Source organism: Poecilia formosa, unplaced genomic scaffold (assembly GCF_000485575.1).
Source record: "Poecilia formosa unplaced genomic scaffold, Poecilia_formosa-5.1.2 Scaffold386, whole genome shotgun sequence".
Classification (NCBI taxonomy): domain Eukaryota; kingdom Metazoa; phylum Chordata; class Actinopteri; order Cyprinodontiformes; family Poeciliidae; genus Poecilia; species Poecilia formosa.
In genome coordinates, this window is record NW_006800325.1 from 99,255 (window position 1) to 119,967 (window position 20,713).

General features: G+C 38.4%; 1 protein-coding gene across 1 annotated transcript in view; it reads right to left on the reverse strand.

Annotated features, from left to right (window-relative positions):
* Nucleotides 1-20,325, reverse strand: part of dapk1 (death-associated protein kinase 1) — an 85,451-nt gene extending 65,126 nt beyond the window's left edge. The window contains exons 1-2 of the mRNA XM_007575683.2: nucleotides 20,126-20,325; nucleotides 19,352-19,534 (exon numbers count right to left, since the gene is read on the reverse strand). Of these exons, the coding sequence (XP_007575745.1) occupies nucleotides 19,352-19,413 (62 nt within the window). The 5' untranslated portion in view covers nucleotides 19,414-19,534; nucleotides 20,126-20,325. The remainder of the gene's footprint in view (nucleotides 1-19,351; nucleotides 19,535-20,125) is intronic.
* Between the last annotated feature and the right edge of the window lie 388 nt (nucleotides 20,326-20,713).

Genomic DNA, 20,713 nt, shown 5'->3' on the forward strand with positions numbered 1-20,713 from the left:
TATGGCGCTAGTGCTGATCATCAGCTGCCAATAAATAAAATCTAATAAATTAAAAATCAAACAAGTTAAAAAAAGAAAGAAAGTAAACTCTCCTGGTAATGACAGAATGATAAAATGTCCTGATTTATGCTGACCAGGTTCTAATACTTTTAGTTTTATACTCCACAGGATCAAAACTCCTGAACTGCTAAAACAGCAGTTTTTATTCCATAAATGTTTAATTTACTTTAGTAAAGTGATAATAAACCCAGTTTAACTTCATGTTAACATTCTGTGTTGAAATAACAGAAGCTTTCATCCCCAAACAGAAAAGTGATTTTTTTTCCCCCTCAGGAAAAGTAATTCAATAAATTATTGAGCTCCTTCAAAGCCTTTCTGTATATGCATAAAAATATTTTAATCTTTGGCCTTAATCCCAACATAATCCGAATATACATGACGGCCTTCACTAGTGCATCGATTTGGCTGCATTAAAAGTCTCCGTCTTAAAACAGGACAAAAAATGTAGTAAATATCACATTTTTAATGAGAGGATGCTGGTAAAAACAAGCTGAACTGCTGATCTTCTCCAGTTAAAGGACCCTGCAGCCATTTAGATCCTCTAATATTCACTATGCAAACAGTGCAGGCTGCTGACAGCATCATTTCATCAGCGTCAGAGTTTTGCATCGATAAACAGAAATCAATATCTGACTGGTGTTCTCTGGACCAACCATCACAGCCAGAGAAATTCACTTAACTTTATAATCACATCATCAAGCTGACTGATTAAATCAGCAAGAAAGAAAGAAAACTAGCAACAACAATAACAATCTTTCTAGCTAAATGATTATCTTGATTTAGTCATCACAGTGTTGATTACCGATACAATAATCAACACTGATGATTGTATCAGTAATCAAGACTGATCACTGATGCAATCATCACAGTGTTGATGACAGTATCATCTTTTCTTTTTATCTTTTTATTACATTCTTTTTCTTTCTCACTGTTTATAATTATGTAAAGCACTTTGAAATGCCTTGCTGCTGAAATGTGCTATATAAATAAAATTTGATTGATTGATTGATCAGTAATTACATTACTGATACTGTATTAGTGATCACTGATACAGTCATCACAGTCTTGATTACTGTATCAGTCTGTGTTGAAATAACAGAAGTTTTCATCCCCAAACAGAAAAGTGATTTATTCCCCCCCAGGAAAAGTAATTCAATAAATTATGGAGCTCCTTCAAAGCCTTTTAGCCATTTAGTCATCAACACTGATTACTTTATCAGTAATCAGTGTTGATGACTGTATCAGTGATCAGCACTGACACATGATAACTTTAGTAATGATTTAGCTAGCTAAATCATTAGCTGATCCTTTTACTGTCACTTTTGTGAAAAGTTGTTGCATTTAACCCATGAGACTCAAATTGATTAGCTAATAATTTAGCGAGCTAGTTTAATACATTTTTTAACTAGCTAGCTAGTTTGGCTAGTTGGCTAAATTATTACCGTTAGTTATTTAGCTAGCTCATAATTTAGCTAGCTTAACTTTTACTGATCCTTTTACTGTCATTGTTTTGTGAAATTTTAATGCATTTAACCCAAGAGAAAACTAAAACAGGTAAAACTTGCATTTCTATTGTATAATGAAGCACCAGTATTTGTAGGGATTAAAAACTAATACTTTATAACAACTGCAAGACATTTAAAACTATTTTAATGTTCAAACAACCACCATACCTCAACACACATCAATGTGCTCAGAAAAACCGTCTTAGTACAGATCAACAAAGAATCGATAAAAACAAACATTTCTTCATGAACTATTAAATACGTAATTAGAACATCTGAATGCAATAAACATGTTTACATATTATTGATATTTTGAATCCATATTTTAGGGAACAGTTCTTGACCAGCACGCCGCGGTGCGTCAGCTCCTTTACTCCACTCTGAGTCAGCTATTGATCGGCTCCCTGCTCTACTACAGTGAAATAGGAGAGCGAGCTGAAAAGCTGAAAAGTGTGGAGAACAATAGCAGCGTGACAGTGTACACAAAGCTCCCCTGTCAGAGCTGCTACGCACGCACAGACTGACGGAGGACGGCGAACAAGTGGGAAGCTCTCACCTTCCTTATGCAACAGAGAAAATTGGCTTGGCAGCATTTTTTTAGTTGCTCACAGCAACCCAGTTATTTCAAAGCAAACCAATAGAGGAAATATAAGCCTGCACCACATTGTTCAGACATGACATTTGTTTTTTCCGAGCCCTCTGGGTGTACAGAAAGCTGCGAGTTCAACACCGACACACGAGACGGTAAAGCTGTTATTTACATCTCCTGCAGCCGTCAAGGAACGACGCTCAACTGTTGCTTTTCTAGCCAGCTGGAAAACCGACATTGAGCCAGTTTAGCTCTAAATTTTGGCTCCTGCAGAAGAAGTGTAACATCCGTCTCATAAGCTGGGCTGTTGCTGGGCAGAAAGTGAGCAGAGGATTAATTCATTTGAAGCAGGAGGGAACATTAAGCCCAACCTCATAATCAACAGAAAGCACATTATACTCCTGCAATTGATCCACTGACTATTACTGTCATAATTAAAACAACACAAAAAACAAACAAAGGCAGTTTGAGTTTTTAAGGGATCCATGGACAGCAGCTCCAGTTTACTGTCGTTTCAATAATTAACTCTTGAGCTTTAATGTTGTTCCTCATGTGAAAGTTGTTCTACATTTTAGATGAAAGCAACTAAAGCCAGTACCGTTAACACTCAACCAGGCTGCTCCTGTCACCATAAGCACTAAGTCAATTAATCGGATGAGAAATTAAAATAAACTCAATTATTGTTTTTCTATTTTCTACCAAAAACTGGATGATCAAAGTTTTCAGTCTGGTGCTTTGGTTTCAACAAGTCCAATTTTATGTGTCGTTTGTTTGTTTATTAATTTTGTTTATTTAAAATGTTTTCCAGTTCCAGAGTTAAATGTTCATTATGATTTAAAGTTTACTGATCTTTGAGAATGTGTTCTTGCATTGTTGTGACATTACCATTATGGCTTCAAAATATTATTATTATTATTGTTTATTGAAATAACTTCTGGGACGATTTATCGTCCAGTGAAACCTGACGATGTGACAGGCCCATCGGAGCTCCTCAGGGATGTGGCAAAATGGAAATATAAACTCTGCCAGGCATTTCTGATCTAATCCAACGTCGTCTTTCTCTTTTGCAAAAAAAAAAAACAAAACAGAATCCGTACTATTTTTTATTTTCTCTTTTGTCTATATTCATATTTTGAATGTCTTTTGAGAATAAGGTGGAAACAAAGTCAAATTTCTTGTTTAGGTGCTCAAAACTGGAAAATAACTGATTCTGATTCAGTTTTTTCAACTGAACCTAAACATCAACAGAGAGATTTTAACTCACTACCAGGTTCAGTCCAGTGGTTGCACTAACCCTGCTAACATTACATAACTGTTTAGTGTCATACTTTGTGGATGAGTGTAACTGAATGGCATCTGATCTTATTAAACCGGGTTTACATTTCAGGCTGGATGATGAAGCCGTTGGATAAAAGCGCGGCGCTGTAATCTGGTGGGAGTCTCGTTCCCCGGCGGCTCCGTGACAAAGCGGCTTTTGTTCTGACCGGTGATTGGCTGAGGGGATCGTTCATCACCGCAACGCGCCGGCAGAAAGTGGAGAGCGTGTCGAAGTGGAGTAAGAAACCAAATTATCGCACAGCAAATAAGAATTGACAATGACAAACTGAAATGTAATGCGATAATTTTCTAATATCACCACAGAGTTAGTTTTAAGCAGAAATAAGGATAAAAAGCAAACTTAATATTTATTACCGCAACACGACTCCTAACGCAAACAGAAACAAACCACTTCCAATAAAATCTTCACTGATGTTATGCATCCTGTGACGGGCAGACTGTAGTAAACAAAGAGATATTCAACATCTTTTCCACCCAAATCGATGATAAAGAACCGTGAGAATAAACAGCACATTCAGTTACATAAATCAATACGCATTTTCACTCCAAGTAATGGCAGAACGCCCATCAGCAGTTTATTAGTTTGTTGCCTTTTTATCAGGCAGAGCAAAGCAGGGACTTAATGTCTTAATACTTCTTGTAAAGATTCAATAACAAACAAAGCAGAAGTTCGTTTTGCTTTTAGATTCAGAGATGAATATTTCATGTGCATTAAGGTGAATGCATCACTGCAAAGCCGTTTGGCAAAATAAGAGATACAGAGCAAAAAGAAACGCTAAAGGTGGGAAGAGCAGAGCTTAAATCAGTGTTGTAGTCCAGGTATTCATTCCCATTAAAGCTCCTTCAGATCGTTAGAAGCAATTACACAAAAACAAGACCGTTTTCCCCCAACAATGTGTGAATCTGGGTCGTGCTTCGCCTCTGAAACCCAGAGCAGTCTGTCGGTTATTGCCTGTGAAACGTTGCTTTAAATGAGCATGCTCACTTCAATTACAGTCCTGCTTCTCTACTTAATTAAATTGTCTTTGGCTCACGGGGGCTGAATAAAGTCCCAGTGAACTGTGCACCGTGTCACCGTCCAAATTCCCCACAGCGGCGTTTTCCTGCTGCAGCAGCTCGCTGCGAGTTTGTGCGAAAGGAAGCGATGCAGATGACGGAGCAGATAAAGACAGAACAGAAACTGGCTGCTGCTGCTGCTGACAACATTTGTCCTTTGAAAACAGGTTTGTCATATTTTACACTTAATTTTTTTTACGGATCTGCAAAACAGAACATGATTTTTATTTTTATTTTATGTAGCCGTTCAAAGTCAATAAAAACCCATCTTTGTGCAGAGCAAGTTAAAGGCATCATTATCTACCAATGTTTCATGATAAATTTTGCCAGACGATAAATTGTCCCAGAAGTTATTGCAATTAATGATATTATTGTTTTGAGACCATTTTCAAGTAACACAATGATAATATTGGCATAATAATGCAAGAACACATTATCAAAGATCAATAAACTTTAAACTCTATTGAACGTTTACCACTGAAACTGAGACACATTTTAAATATTCAAAATAAACAAAACGGCAACAAAATTGGACGAGTTGAGACTGAAGACTTTCATCATCCAAGTGAGAAAAGAGAAAAACAATAAATCATGTAAATGGAAACTCATTGTTTTAATTTATCATGTAATTGATTTATTATTGATGTTTCAACACACCAATCAAACTCCCAGCTTTCTGTTTAAACGGGGACAGAGAGGTCAGAAGGTCGGCGTCTTTGCGGCGGGACGGCGGACCGGAGACCCCGAGGTCCGGAGCTGTCCGACGCCATCCCTCCTGAAAGCTTTGCACCGAGTGTGGGAGGGCGGCCCACTCAGCGGTGCTGTGGGCCACGAGCAGAAAAACATTATGCAACCGCCGTGCCATTGTATACAGCGGAAGGGTTTCCACGGCAACGGGATTCAGAGGCTGAGCGGAGGAACCGACGACGAGCGTTTGGAGGAAGGAAGATTGTGGTAGATAATCCTGGGTGTGTGTGTGTGCGTGTGTGTGTTTCTGTATACATATGGATTACACAAGGCAGTTCTATACATGCCAGGCCATGACCAAATGTTCAAGGCACCAAGAAACAAAGTTCCTCCCTAACAACAGGGTCAGGGGTAAGGCAACGTCTAGAAATGTAATAAAAAAACTGAGTGAACTGATTCAAATATTAAAAAAAAAAATCTTATCTTTATTAAAGTCAAAGCAGATACAGATTTTAAAATGGATCTGATCCATGTAGTTCTGAAAGGCCAAGAAAAGCAGTGAAACCGGCGACTCGGGAACTAAAATCAGCAACATGCTGAGAATAAAATGGTCAGGATGTTAAATTTGTGAACGTGTGGATATTTGAAAAAGTGAAATGTGTAGGAACTTTGCAGTTTAAATGTTTGAACTTAAAGAGAAATAAACACCTGATTCCATAATTAGGAAAGAGTTGGAGGATCTCCATCCATTTGTTTACCGATAGTTTCTTTATTTTAGCTTCCAGAAAAATGACGTTTATATAATTTATGAGCAGCACGAGTCCTGCTGTCTTTCAGAAGGTCATTGTTAATATTTAATGCTGAGATTTTCCCCCCTAATTCGTAATGACAGCCTTGAACTTCACTTTTTACGATTACAAACACTCTGATGATGGGGAAGCAGGTTCTGAACAAACATGGACGCTGCTGATGAGCATCTAGAAAGAGGATGAGATATGAAACGGGTTTCAGCCGCCAACATTCACTGTTTATTTTATTAGTTTTAAGCTCTAGCTCGATAGGTAGATGCTTTATTAAATCACTTTGGGATGATGATCATTTCCGTCTCTTAGATTTGCAAACACCTAAAAACATTAAATTTAAAACATTAACATTCCAGTAGTTCCTCTGTTTCTTTTGTAAGAAACAGAGGGACTGATATGAACATTTGAACCGATAATTCATATTAATACTGCTGTTAAGGCCGATAACCAATATTTACCAATATCACAGAGATTATGTACATTTCTTTACACGTTTATCTCCACGTCGCCTTCATTCTGTTTCAGTCCAACACAATAAACCTGTTCTGCATCACACTTCCACATTTCTCAAATTAGATGGTAAAATAAATTCGGTGTCTGCGCTTGCCAGTGGAAATTTAAATGACGGTTGGCATGCAAGAGAGGCTTTCTTTGCAGATAGCAACAACCCTAACCCTACGGGAGATGGGCCCAGGGCACCAAACAGGCTGGGACCGCCCCTGAAAACAACTACACCAATTCTAAAGATATTTACTGTAAAACCCAATAGCATCCAAACACTGGAAAAGATGGAGACAACATTGTCAGTAAGAAGACACTATGGACTGTGATGTAGAAGAGCTTGAATTATTCAAAGCTTGTCACTAAATATCTGTTGACTCCACAGGTGTAAAGACTTTTTCCACTCTCAGGTTTTATGCCATCTCCCAGCCCAGGTAATGACTCAGGAAGGAGACGACATTTTCAGGTACAGAAAAAGCAGAAAGCAGGCAGTGTTTGTCGTTAAGAGGAACGAGAACGGAGAAAACGATGGGGAGGTAAAAACCTCCGGACGCCATCTTCAGAGTCGCTACAACCTGACCGACGTGTTTAACCGCTGAAGCTGAAAACAAAACCACTCACAACGCTGAGTTTATTTTACTACAACACTCAACAGAAAGGAGAGGCAGAATGAAAAGATCAATATATGGACATAAATATTCTCCCTCTGGTGCCCATTAGGAAGATAAGTGCTTGTTTTGGGCTGACTGGTCTTCTGGAGAACAAGTCGTGTTTCTGCTAAAGTAAAAAAAAAAATGAGATGGAAGGAAAAAGTCACAAATATGACCCGAATATTTAATACTGTCTGAAGCTGTTTATCCTGTCATTGCATGGGGCAAGAGGAAAATGTTAAAAAGCTCTTTGATATATTAGAGAGTTTTGTTCTAACACAACATATCAAACAAGCAACATACACTCATGGACACACACTGGGCCTGGTCATCAGTAAGGGTGTGAATATTCCCAATGTCTCTGTAACTGATGTCGCCTGTCGGATCACTTCCTGTTATCTTTGAATGTTCTTTATCCGTTGACCCACTTGGACAAACAGCTACTATTACAAAACGTACTTTCACAGAAAACACAGCAGAAACATTTAATCAAATCTACTCTGCTTCCTCGCCCTTAAACTATAATAACGTAGATAAGTTGGTAGATGATTTTCAGTGCAAACTTTCAGATATCATTGATTACATTGCCCCCATTAAAGTGAAAGTTGTGTATGGTAGGAAGAAATCTCCATGGAGAAATGCACAAACTGTTCAATGTGCAAGACAACTCTGTCGTAGGGCCGAAAGGAAATGGCGTAAAGCTCAACTGCACGTTTATTATGACAGCTACAAAAAAAGACTACGTAACTATCACACAACACTAAAACATGCAAGAGAGGCTTTCTTTGCAGATGTCATAAACAAAAACACTAACACTCGAGCTTTATTTTCTACTGTCGACAGGCTCACAAACCCTCCTATGACGTTACCACCTGAACTTCAATCTAATGCCGCCTGCAACAAGTTTTCCAGTTACTTTTCAGAGAAAATTCAAAAGATCAGAGGATTAATCTGCACATCCACTTCAAAGCCAGTACCAATGCTGTGCCCAAACAAAACAAATGCTGGAAAAATGACCCAATTTCAACTACTTAATTATAAAACCCTAGAAGAAATTATAAGTCAGTGAAGCTCCAGTTCCTGCTGTCTGGATGTCCCACCCACACATTTCTTTAAGAAAGTCCTGCCTGTTGTTGCTAATGATCTGATCCAAATAGTAACTCATCGCTGTCTTCAGGTGTTTTCCTCCAGGCTTTGAAAACAGCAGTTATCAAACCACTGATAAAAAAGAACAATCCAGACAAATCACTACTGCAGAATTACAGGCCGACCTCCGACCTCTGACCTCCCATTCATCAGCAAAGCTACTGAAAAAGTGTAAGAGCGGAAATACTATTTAAGGAGTTGTTTGGCGGAAAAAAGACCAGTTTTTAAACAATTAAATAACTTCCCAATAATGAATCTCTTTGGCTCCTTCCAGTCTGGTTTCCGTGCTCACCACAGCACGGAGACTGGCCTAGTCAAAGTGTTCAATGATATCCACATAAATATGGAATGTGGGAGAACCACAATGCTGGTTCTGGTTCTGTTGGACCTCNAACTGTTCGCTCCGCAGCCTCTCCGGTTTTGCGGCGTCTTTGTGATCTGATGACGGCTGAGGTCAGATCTGCAAACGGGACTATTTACACGCTAAACAAACACCTCCAGAAATAACCGTTTCAGACTCACCTGCTGCGTATCACAGACACAAATCAACAACACTTCCAAGGAAAAGCACCTTTGTGCCAAACTTCACTAGATTCTTCTAACTGGCCTGCGTTGCTTTGCGAGTTTGATCATGTTTTGCTCATTTTAACCATTTAACTCTTTTTCACCATCCTATTCATCAGTACGCACCACTGATTGATTTGTGCTTCCCTGCTGTGCTACAAGTGACTTTAACAAACTTCTGCAGAAGTTTAAACGTGTTATTTACATTTGGTAATTCAGTCATTTGAATCAGGTGTTTTATGTAACCCACATTTGAATATTTCACCACAGTCTGAACAGCCAAACTCCGAACTTTTCACCTGAAATGATTCCGATTTTACGATGCTGGCGTAGAAATCAGATTTCATACCAGAAGAAGTCAGACGCTGTAAATCTGGACTTTATGGATGAAAATGGTCATTTGGAATTAAGAAAAATCATTCAACGGTTTTAGCAGTGGATTTAAACAGATGCTAAATAATCAAAAGTGCATTCAGTTTTTAAATTACATCTTTTAAATGTTTTTATGGGTGTGACTTACTTTTTATAACTGCTGTTTTTTTTACCATTATTAACAGTTTGTCATTTGCTGTAAATGTATTAATATATTAATTTCTTATAAACATTTTGACTTGTCACAATAAAATCTAATTAATGACGTTTAAAACCCTCAAACTGTTAGTTTTTCTATTTTCTCCACTGTTTGTTCGATGAGAGTATTAATAAAAGAAAATAAATCTCAAACTATCATTAAATGCTGTCTGAGCAGATTAGTGATACAACTCAGTTTTATTTGACTGCTGTCCTAAAGATCACAAACAGGCTTGTTTTTCAAGAGCAGTATTTATTTCTGTGGGGTATACAGTTACCTAAAACAAATATCGTGATAAAACTTTAAGTCCAAATCGGCCAAATGAGCATCAGCGTTTGAGTGACCGTATCCTCAGATACGAATGAACTGCTCTAAATGTCAGTTTTCAACTCTGCCGTTGAATCCTTGGGTGAAGTGAAATGATAAAAGCTGTGCAAACAGAGAAGAACCGTCGTGTCTTATTTTGAGCTGTATTTGCAGCGCGGGGCCCCCATGTCTGCTGAAACTGACATTCAGCAGGTTTCGAGGTGGAAAACTGTCATGACTCAGGAAACGTCAGCGGCTGCAGCAGATCGGAAAGGTTCTGCAGAGACGTCTGCTGATTTGACAGCTGGCTTCATCTTCATAACAACTTGGCAGGAGACGACATCCAGACGCTAAAGGGAAATGTTCTCCCCTCCAGTTGACGTCTTAAATATTCAAAGCGAACAGAGTTTAAGTTTTTAGCTTCACAAAGTACAACCTGAAGCAAATGGTAGGTGGAAGGCGACTTTTTAGTTTGGATCTCTGACAGAATCAAACTAAAGCTGCAACGATCGATAATTATTCTGACGATTAATTGATTTATCCGCTCAGGAAATTCTGCAGATTTTTTCTATTGAGCCACGTAAGTCTTCCTTGTATAGTGATAGAAATATATTAAAAGACCTAAATAAACATAATTCAATTCCTTCTTAACATGTTTCCTAAACTCAAAAACAGCATTCCTTTAGTTCACACCTGAACATTTGTAGCACAGGATGCATCTGCAGCCAACAAAACAACAGAGCGTTGAGATAATCTGAACTTTTTAGACTAACCAGTTGACAATTAGATGGTAAAAATGCTTATATTTTCTTTCCTAAATACAAAATTTGAACCAAGTGAAGCTAAACTTGGGGAGTTTTGGGGAAAACTTATTTGCAAAGTTTTTTTTCTTAAATGTATATATTTTTGCACAGTTTTGTCTTAATTACTGCTCTAAACATGTTTATTCAGCAAATTGCCTGTTTTACAGCCTGTAAACTCAATTTAACAATCTATTAATATATTTGTTGGCAATTATTTCAATAATCGATTCATCTCAATTAATCCTTTCAGCCATAAAATTGTTGGTTTGCTAATTGCAGCTCTGTAATGTTTGCTTTGATTCTTGTCGTTTCCGTCTGCAGCAGCGGTTTGACATAAAGAGGCTCAAATTCAAAAGGCTTATTTTTTATCAACTGTTAGTCTTGAAACAGAAGCGCAAAGTTGCAAAAGCAAATGACTGACAGAAAAAACTTTAGCTTTTTGTTTCACTGCCCACAGATTTCTTCTAATTGACCACAGAGGACTGCAGCTCGTTTTCAATCAACAACATGACCCGCAGCGCACACACACTGACACACACTGACACACACCGACACACACCGACACACACACACCTTCACGCACACACACATTGCCAAATCCCTGCCCTTTATCTGCTCACACAGATGGCAGGAATCCAATTATCCTCAATCTACAGCAGATTAATTGAAAGTGCCTCATTCTTGGACTTTTCTGAGTGAGTTCAGTCAGAAAACACCAACAGAAAAGATCAAAAATCTTTAAAGCGGGATGGATAATAAACTGGCAACCCAAAACCACAAACAGGTTTTATTCGCATTCAAGTTTGCAGAGTTAAAATAAAATATTTAAGCCAAAACTGCAAAAGTTCACTACTGAATGACTGCTGATGCTTCTGCAGATATTTACATCTGAATATGGAGAAATTTTTACAGATGTAAATCCATCAAGTTGAAGCAACTCGACACGATTCCAGTTTTTACACCATTTTCAACTCAAAAACTAATTTTCCTATTCAAACGGTCTGGAGATTCTGACAGCGCAAACAAATACAACATCTATTTAAAACTATTTTATAAGGTTTAATACTGCATCAAATTACATTTAAACAAAATAGATTTGAGAATAACATTCTGCAACTTAAATTACCATTTAGCTTAGCTGCCTCGCTTTTGCATAAAAGATAAAAAAATATAAAGGTATTCAAAATGGACGTGTAATATGGAAATATGGAGCAAGGATGAACAACCTCAGCACATTTTAAGATAAATTTGAGCATTTTGAACCAATTCAGAATTCCCTGGACTCAGATTGGCGATTTTCTATAAATATAATTTTTTTTGCACCTCTAGAAATCATAGATGGTCAGAAAAACAGTGGAACAAATGGAAAGAAAAATGAATGGCATGATAGAAACATAAACAAATGACCAGACAGTTTGACAGACGGGTGGAGTAAACAGGAAGTCAATGAACGCAACAGGCAGCAAACCCTTAAAAACACAAACATTTCCTCAAATTGGAAAACACCAAAAATCTGACTCCGTCCTTCTCCGAACAGAACAGGAAGAAAACCTGACATCAAAATGATGTTTGTCTCATAATCTCCTGACCCATAATGAGAATAAACCTGCAGAAAATGACGCTGCTGCTGCTCAGCAGGTTTTGCTCCCAGTATTTTGAAAACTGCAGACAGGAAATCGGCTCATCATCACCGACACCGTCTGCGTAAACGTTGGTTGATCCCAAACCAGTCCGGCTTTTTCAAAACGATTAGCGAGTTTGAACACTCCCATGTTGATTCAACAGGACATGTTCCTGTCTGTGTCTCACCAGCATCACTGCAAACACCAACAGAGCCAGGAATCCTCCCAATAACTGCTTGCAAAACACAAACATGTACATTTACCAAATCTTTACTCCGAGCCAACAGACTCGATCTGATTCAAATGAAAACGTTTCAAGCACCAAAGTATCATAAACATGTTCGATTCGTTCATTGTTTTAAAACATTTTACTATTAAAAGGTTTAAACTGGAGGTATCCAAAGTGCGGTTTGGGGCCCAGTTCTGGTCCTTGAACTGTTTTTTATGTGGCCCTCAGCTTCAGGTTCAGAATGATACAAATTAGTTTCAATGAAAAATGTCAAATATGACACAAAGTATTTATCTATTTATAACCAAAATGTCATCATTAGAGCCACAAACAGACTCTGCTGAACCCAAACCAGCTTTTACTATTTATTATACTTGGATAAATGCAGCAAGCAGTTTGAGAGGAAGTGACACAAAATCTGTTCTTATAACTGAGTCCAAATTCATTTCAAAACTATTATGAAAAATCTTAATACAGCAAAGGTGCAAAATCCTATTTATGTTTTCACTTTATAACAATAATTAAAAATACAAATAAATTAAACAAAATTGGATGACGGCTATTTGCGTGATCTTTGTCGTTTTATTATCTTTTTGACAGGATGATTTTGGCCGAAGTGACAAAAAGTTTGTACACCCCTGGTTTAAACCATGAGTGTTAAACTGAATAAACCGGACCAGGCTTTAAGGTGCAGCTGCAGCAGCAGAGCTGAGGGTGGGCGAGGTGAGCGGCAGACCTCATCAAGGCCGTCCCAGACTGCCCCTCCACCCGTCACTGTGACCCACAGAGGAGAGGAGGTGGGGGGCAAATGTAGGTCAGTAGTCGGGGCAGCGTCTGCTGCTCAGAGTGTTTGTGTAGCTCCGTTAAAAAACACTGTATACATCCTAAACTCTGCTGATTTCTTAAAAACAAAACAAAAATACATTTAAAAAAACATTTAAATCAGTGACAGGAATTTAATAGTTAATTTTGATAAATTACAACGATTTTAATTAAATTAATTAAATTTTTTTTAACATAGAATATTCTGACCAGAACCTTTGTATTTGTGTGTTTCCAGTACGCCAATAAATGTGACGCACAAGCTGCATCCGCTAACAGCGTTGGATGATGAAACCGCTTCTCTTGGCTCACTGGGGGTGAATTTCTGCTTTTAAAACGATCTGAAATACACCATCTTGTTAGCACCAAGTTGTGCTAACAAGAGTTAGCCTATCAGCAAAGCTATTCAAGCTAAAGTAGCATCTCACTGCTAAACATGTAGCAGTAGCACAGATGCTAACGCTAATGTCAACAGTTCACATCTCCATGAATGATCAGGAGTTCGACACATTTTGCATCAATATGATGGTTGAACAACAGATTAAAAACAATTAATATCTTTGTTGTTGAGCTCATAAATCTATTTACTCAAATATTTAGCACAAAAACAGTTTTTTTTTTTTTAGTGAGAACTTTTCTTTGTCTATAGTTTTTTATTAAAATGTGACTAATTAATTCCACCCTACAATTTTAATCGAGTTCCACCACTAGTTTCAAAATCCAAACTGAAAAGAGGTTGTGTACATAATCCTGTTTAGTATTCATAGAAGTTGCTATTTGGGATGATTTTTGCAAAGGAATAACCCAAATGCTGGCTCAGCTTAATGTTATGTTAATTTTGCAGCGTTACTCTCTGCATTTTTATCCGTTTGGCTGGAAACCAAACAGACGCATCAAGTATGCAAGAGCCTGTTAGAGCAGCAGAGCGGCTGGATTAATGCAGACTAACGATCGAGGCAGAGCAGCAAGAAAAAATATGCAGGGAGTAGAACTGAGCAGTGGAACGGCAAATCACACGGACTCAATATTCGGCAGGAAGTAGCTGAGTAAGTAGAGCTTGAAACAACGAGGAGAAAGAGCCGATCTCCCAGCACCAGACAGTAAATGTATCTGATCAGATTAATGTGAGTCGGGAATGATAGACCAGACCAGGAGACGTGAAATGATGAGGCTCTTTCTGTTATTAAAGGCTAGAAATGATATTGAACTCCTTCGCTTCTTAAGAACTTTGTCCTCAAGAGGCGAAGAGCATCTAGTGGCAAAAATAAGACTTTGACTGGAACTCCTTGCCGCAAAATCTGTAATTTTTGACTGTTTTCACACCTGAAAGTCCAGTGGACTCAGTTAGATTGGAGACCAAAAACTGCAAAATGTGTTCCATTTCCAGCAGCTGTGGTTCTTTTTCTCTGCACCGAGTCAGACGGTCCAAACCCTTTGAGCAACCTGTTCCCCTCCTTGCCTGTGGGGGCACTGCACCAAAAGCCCTGAAGGAAATGACAAAATCTCTAAAGAAGACACTGAGCCCAACTTCCTTCACAAAATGTAAACAAAAATGGAGAGGTGTCAGATTTTAGCTGTTGGAAGATTTATCCTTTATCTTTGGTAAAAAACCACGAGTCGTTTCTCCCACTAGAGCTAGGCTAACACTTTTGATTTGGTTGTATTTACCCAGAATGCCCTGCTTTTGGAGCAGTCTCCGGTCCGCTTTGCATTCACATATGGATTAAAACCAAACCAGAGTTCACTTCAACTGAACCCAGACTGAGGTTGAGTCTGAATCAGAGTTCAATTCACATTCACACCTCCACAAACAAACCAGACTTTCTAGACAAATGAGCAACAGGTTAAAGCAAACTAATCTGGGCTGGAGTGAATGAACTCTTAGGCCATAACAATCACAAAAAACAAGGCAACATCCTGGAGGGACTGGTTAATAGCTGAGGCGATCTCAAAAGGTCTGGCAGAGAGCAGAGTGTTTTTATCTGCCGGTGCCATTAAGCCTCTAAAGCTCCAGTAATGCTTCACCTGATGGCCGGTCTGAGGACGCACCAGGCTGGAGACCCTTCACTTGTTCCCTGCTGTTCTCAGCCCAGAAGTGAGAATTTCCTGCCAATCTGCGACTCCATTACAGAGATCAGTGTGTGGTCAGGCGTCAGAGAGACGATTACAGTCAGGAGTCCTTCACAAACTCAGAGGACGAGGAAAATTAACACTTTCATTTTTCATCCTGCAATTTCTGCAGTTCTGGTAACAGACATTCCACTTTGCACATTTAACAATTTCAATACACTGCGAGTATTTTTCTCTAGTTTCTAGTGCAAATATCTTAGAATAACTGATTTAAGAAAACTTGCAAGTAATGTTTTAGCAAGACATAGGAATGAAATGCTATTTTCAGCCAGCATTTATGTTGGTGAAAACTATCAGTTCCACTGGATTATTTTATTTAACATTTTCCCCTCTTATAAAGGAAAAATAAAAATTACTGGGAAAAAAAAACTCGTATCTTGCTGAAACGTTACTTGTAAGTTAGTCTCATCTGAAGTCAAATTATTTTAACTAGAAACTAGTGCAAATATCTAAAAAATAGACACCAAGAAGAGTTATTTTAATAATGGTGAGATTTTGTGCTTTAGCTTTTATGCTCGACTGAATAAATACTGAAGGATCTTTGCACCCTTGCAGAAAGAAACCTGCAGAAAACTTGAAAGGATTGTAAAAAAAATAAAATAAAATAAAAGATTTTGAATGTTGTGAAGATTTTAAGGACTTTGCCAATGACACCAGAAGCTGGAAAAGCCATTTTAAAAACGCTGAGCAGATCAGACTGCAAAGGTTACCAGGAAAAACAAAGATCCTGCAGCTGCATGGCTGCCGCTCCGCTAATCGGCGTCTCTGCCATGCGGCTCATAAGCAGCCAGGATCAGTGTCGGATAAAGTCACCGCTTGGCTGATTTCCTAAATTCCCTCATTTTGCCAAAGCAAATAGGCAAAAATCCGAGGCCTGCCAGAGTCAGAACGGCGTCAGCAGCAGATCAAAACTCTCTCTCTCTCAGCTGGTGGACACAAGACCGGCTTTCATTATGAACTCCTGGCTCATCTGAAAGGTCAGAAAGTTCAAAAACTCTGGAGAAGAATTTGTAAACACAGCAAGACTGTTGTCTTCTCTCTTTTTCTAAATAAAGATTTGCTTTTTTTTCCTTTTCCTGTTTGGCTCCAAACTTGGAAAGTACGGTTTTTTTGGGCCGATTTGGGCAAAAAAATAAAAATAAAATGACTTCTGTTTTCTTCAACCTGGTTTTAACTCATCTGATTGGTTCAACACAGAGGACTTTTGTAGTTTTAGGAGTAAAAAACATAAAAACATAATAATCTTCAGATGGTAAATCAGGAGACATTTCATAAATGAATAAGTCTCTAGAAAGTCCCGGGTGAAATCTGTGGTCATGTTAGCGAGTTAAACAGAAACTTCCCACTACAATTAACCAAAATTAGGTCAAAGACCTTTTCTAATTTAAACAGCAAGCAAAGGGAAACTGAGATATTAAAAAAACCTTCTGGGAAATTTTTCAGAGAATCAAAAGAGCAAAAGTGTCTGCAGTTGACCAAGTTTTTAAATTTACTCTTTTATTCCTTTCAGATTTCAGGTGTGGGTTTAGTCCAGGTAACTTTACCTCATTTTAATTCACCATGAGACTGACTGACTGATTATTGTGACAGGCTCAGTTGGTGCAACTTAAACATAAATCTACCAGAGGTTTGAATCATTTTGGCTTTAAATTTAGCCAGTGATATTTCCAGCATTCTTAAAGTCACTGTCTTTGTGCCGCTCAGCTGCTTAAACCCAAGAAGAAATTTCTGTCCCTTAAAAAATATACTGTAGTAAATAGTCGCAATAAACAATAAATCAATTAATCGCATGATAAATTTTACTCAAAAATGGTGTCAAAACAACAATATTATCGTTTGTTCTAATAACTTCTGGGGAAATTTATCGCCCAGCAAAATGTGTTGGTAGTAAAAGTTTGTAAAAATATCTTGCGGTAGATGAAGCAGTAGAAAGTGTGGGATGTGCAGCAGCATCCAGGTGCTGGAGCAGAGCCAGAAGCTCGGTCCCATTACGTAACGCTCCAGATCGTCTCGGCTGCTGGAGCAGGGTGTTGAGACAGCCGGTGAGAAACGGCAGAAAACGGCTCGATTATTACCAAAACGCTGTGGGACAAACAACAGAACCGACAGAAGATCGGCTTCCAGGTCCAACCTGTCCTGCAGCGTCAAGCTGCGAGTCAAACGTCGCCTTCAGCGGTCGCATTCAATACAACAACAAAAACCTTAAAAACTAAGAAATATCAGTTCTTTAATTTCATTAATCTACTTTGGTCCAGACATGGAAACTTCCTACATCAGATTTCCTGTTCAAGGCTCCAATATTTTTTCCAAATTTCTTTGACGCAAACTTTTAAGAAAGCAAGGAAAGGCTGAAAAAATGGTGGATGAAAAGCTGGACAGACAGATTGATCCATGTTTGGACAAACAGATCGATCAATAAATGAGTGGATGGACAGAGTCACAAATGAACGGAGGTATGGACAGACGGATGGAAGTGAATCTTTTACATAATTAAAACAAAATGGTAAGGATGGAGGCACTTATTGCTAGAAATGTACGTATTTATGCAGCCAATAGGACAGGAAATGGAAGGAAATTTTTATTTTTATTTCAAAATAAGAATAACTTATCAACTGGACCTCTAGTTTTCTTTACATGTATTGAAGGAGATGAGGACTTTAAATGTGTTAATTACAGTTCTGGATGATGTGAATCCATAATTTACAGTAATTCTATGTTTTAGGCAGATTAAATGACAAGAATCAAACGTGATGAGGGATTGAATAATTAAACTCTAAAAAATTACAAATGAACATCACTGTTATTAAGCTGCAGTAACTTTTATAATTTTTTTTACATAATTTTTGATACAGTCATTTTCTGACAGTTTGGTATGAGAGGCAAAATTGAGCTCTTCTGCCTTCTTCCAATGCTAAATAAAAATAACCAATCAGAGCCAGGAGGCGGGTCTTAGTGCTGTCAATCACCATCTGTGCATGGTGCTGAGTCATCTCAGTCACCAAGGACAGCATATAAAAAGGTTTCTCCATAATGCTAAGTTGTTTCTTCACTATTAGCACCTTTACCAGTGAGTACATGAGAATGATTAACAGCGCTAAGACCCGCCTCTTGGATCTGATTGGTTGTGTTTGGTGCATTTCTTCAATAGTAGCTCAGGGAGGAGATCAATCTTTTCGCAGGTTATCTGTCTCATACTCACAGTTGGGTAATAAATAGTTACATTTACTTGAGTAACTTTTTCGAAAAGAATGTACTTTTAGGAGTATTTTTACTACACTGTACTTTTTACTTTTACTTGAGTACTTTTATTATGAAGTATCTCTACTCTAACTAGAGTAAAATTTCTGGATTTTCTACCCCCTGAATGAAAAACAAACATGTTTTAACTAAAACTTTACCAGATACAGACTCACACCTGCAGTTTTTGTTAAAGTTTCATAAGTTTTTACTGAAATAAAATATTTATTTTGGCTCATTTTGTTATTTATATGAATTATTGTAATTTTTGTTCTTAAAATACCTAAATTTTCCCTTAACTTTACATTTTGGTCCGTCAGATTATGTAATTTTTGAATATTAAATGATTGATAAGTTGATCAGTTATTCAGTACTTGAGTAGACTTTTTACCAAATACTTTTTACTCTTACTTGAATAATTTCTTGCACGGCTACTTTTTACTTTTACTTGAGGAAAATATGTTGAAGTAGTGCTACTTTTACTTTGGTAACTCTGATCATCTTGTACTGTCAGTTTTAACAAATGTGTATAAAAAACATATATGCATGTATTATTTTTTTAAGTATTAGGCACATCATGCAGCTGTAAAACATTACACAACATCAGTTTGCAAACTCAAAGAAAAATCCGGGGTGTTTTCAACAACTGCACACGCCTCAGCCTTAGAAAGGAGAAGTTCATACACACCAATAACATGCTTAAAAATAAATTAAAACCCCAGCAGCACTCACCTGCCCAGCTCGTCTCCAATTTCGTAAAATTCCTCCACATTGTCCGGGTTGAAAACAGTCATGTTGTCCAGGCTCTCCCGTCCTCTTGGCGTCTCTGAACGGCTTCTCACAGCGGCACCATCCCTACCAGCCTCCGGTCGGCCCGGGGACCCGGACACCGGTCTTCCTCATAGCTGTGGCTCTCTGGTGCATGTGAAAGGCATCAGAAGGAGGAACAGGAAAGTAAGTGACCCGGTCAGAGATGTTTGGAAACGGAAACAATGGGATCCCCCAAACGGGCTGAGAGATGAACCTGCGATCCGTCCACCCAGTCCTCACGACCCGCTATTGTTCCCCCTCGTTTATCTTCCTTGAGTATTGCATAAAAGAGCCCATTTTAACAGAAATTCATATTACATCGTCACCGGTTCTGAGTGGAAAACAAACCACCCATGGGGAGTTTGGTGTAGCCATGGGAAACCAGCTAAGCTACGAGTCCAGGGAGGAAAATGACTGTTTGAGTCATTTCTTACAAATTATGACCCGGACAGGTGTCTAAGCCCAAACTGTAGGAGGATAAAAACTGTAAAACGTGTCATAAAAACAGTACAAACCTGAAACACTGTAGCTGTTCTCAATATAAAACCACGAGCAGCAGCTGCCCTGTAACGTTTTATTCAACCCCACTGCAGTCCGAAAAAAATCAACATAAACGCTAGCTTCTGACCGTCACCGCCCCTTTTTTAGTCCCCGAAACTGATACAAATTTAATGGGAACTGAATAAAGTATCTTACGGTGTGCCGGTGTGTGTCCCGCTGCCAAATGAAGCCGAGATTTCAGGCGTTTTGCGGGAGGCGGTGATCCAGGTTTGGCTCACGGAAGACAAATGCTGGTTGGAACGGGAGAAATCAACGTTAACAATGTGAAGCGGGCTACTCCTGGTGACGCCTTCGCGTACTGTGGGAAATGTGGGGGCAGAGATAACTACAAGTTGATTGTAAACTGCGGATACTTCAGGACGCTTCTTATTAGTACACAGGTTGGTTTTAATGTTACTCAGAAAGAGCCGCTGTGCTCAGGGTGAATTATATGTTATCCCAAATGCGTGGAAGAAATAGGAAGTCTAAATGTCAGGTTTTTTGTCGTTACGTAAATGCACCGGCCTTGTGCGGAGTGTAGGAGCAGGTGTAGCCGCAAGAGGGCAGCAGAGATTTCACTTTTACTGCATTTTAGATCGAATTAGAGCATTTTTGTTTTGTTTATGTTTTTTCGGGGCCTGCTGGAATGTAAAACATAATTTATATCCACAGTTTTCAGACTGAGGAACACTGGACTGCCTTTAGTAAAACCAGGATGTTTTCTTCTCTTACTTGAAAAGTAAA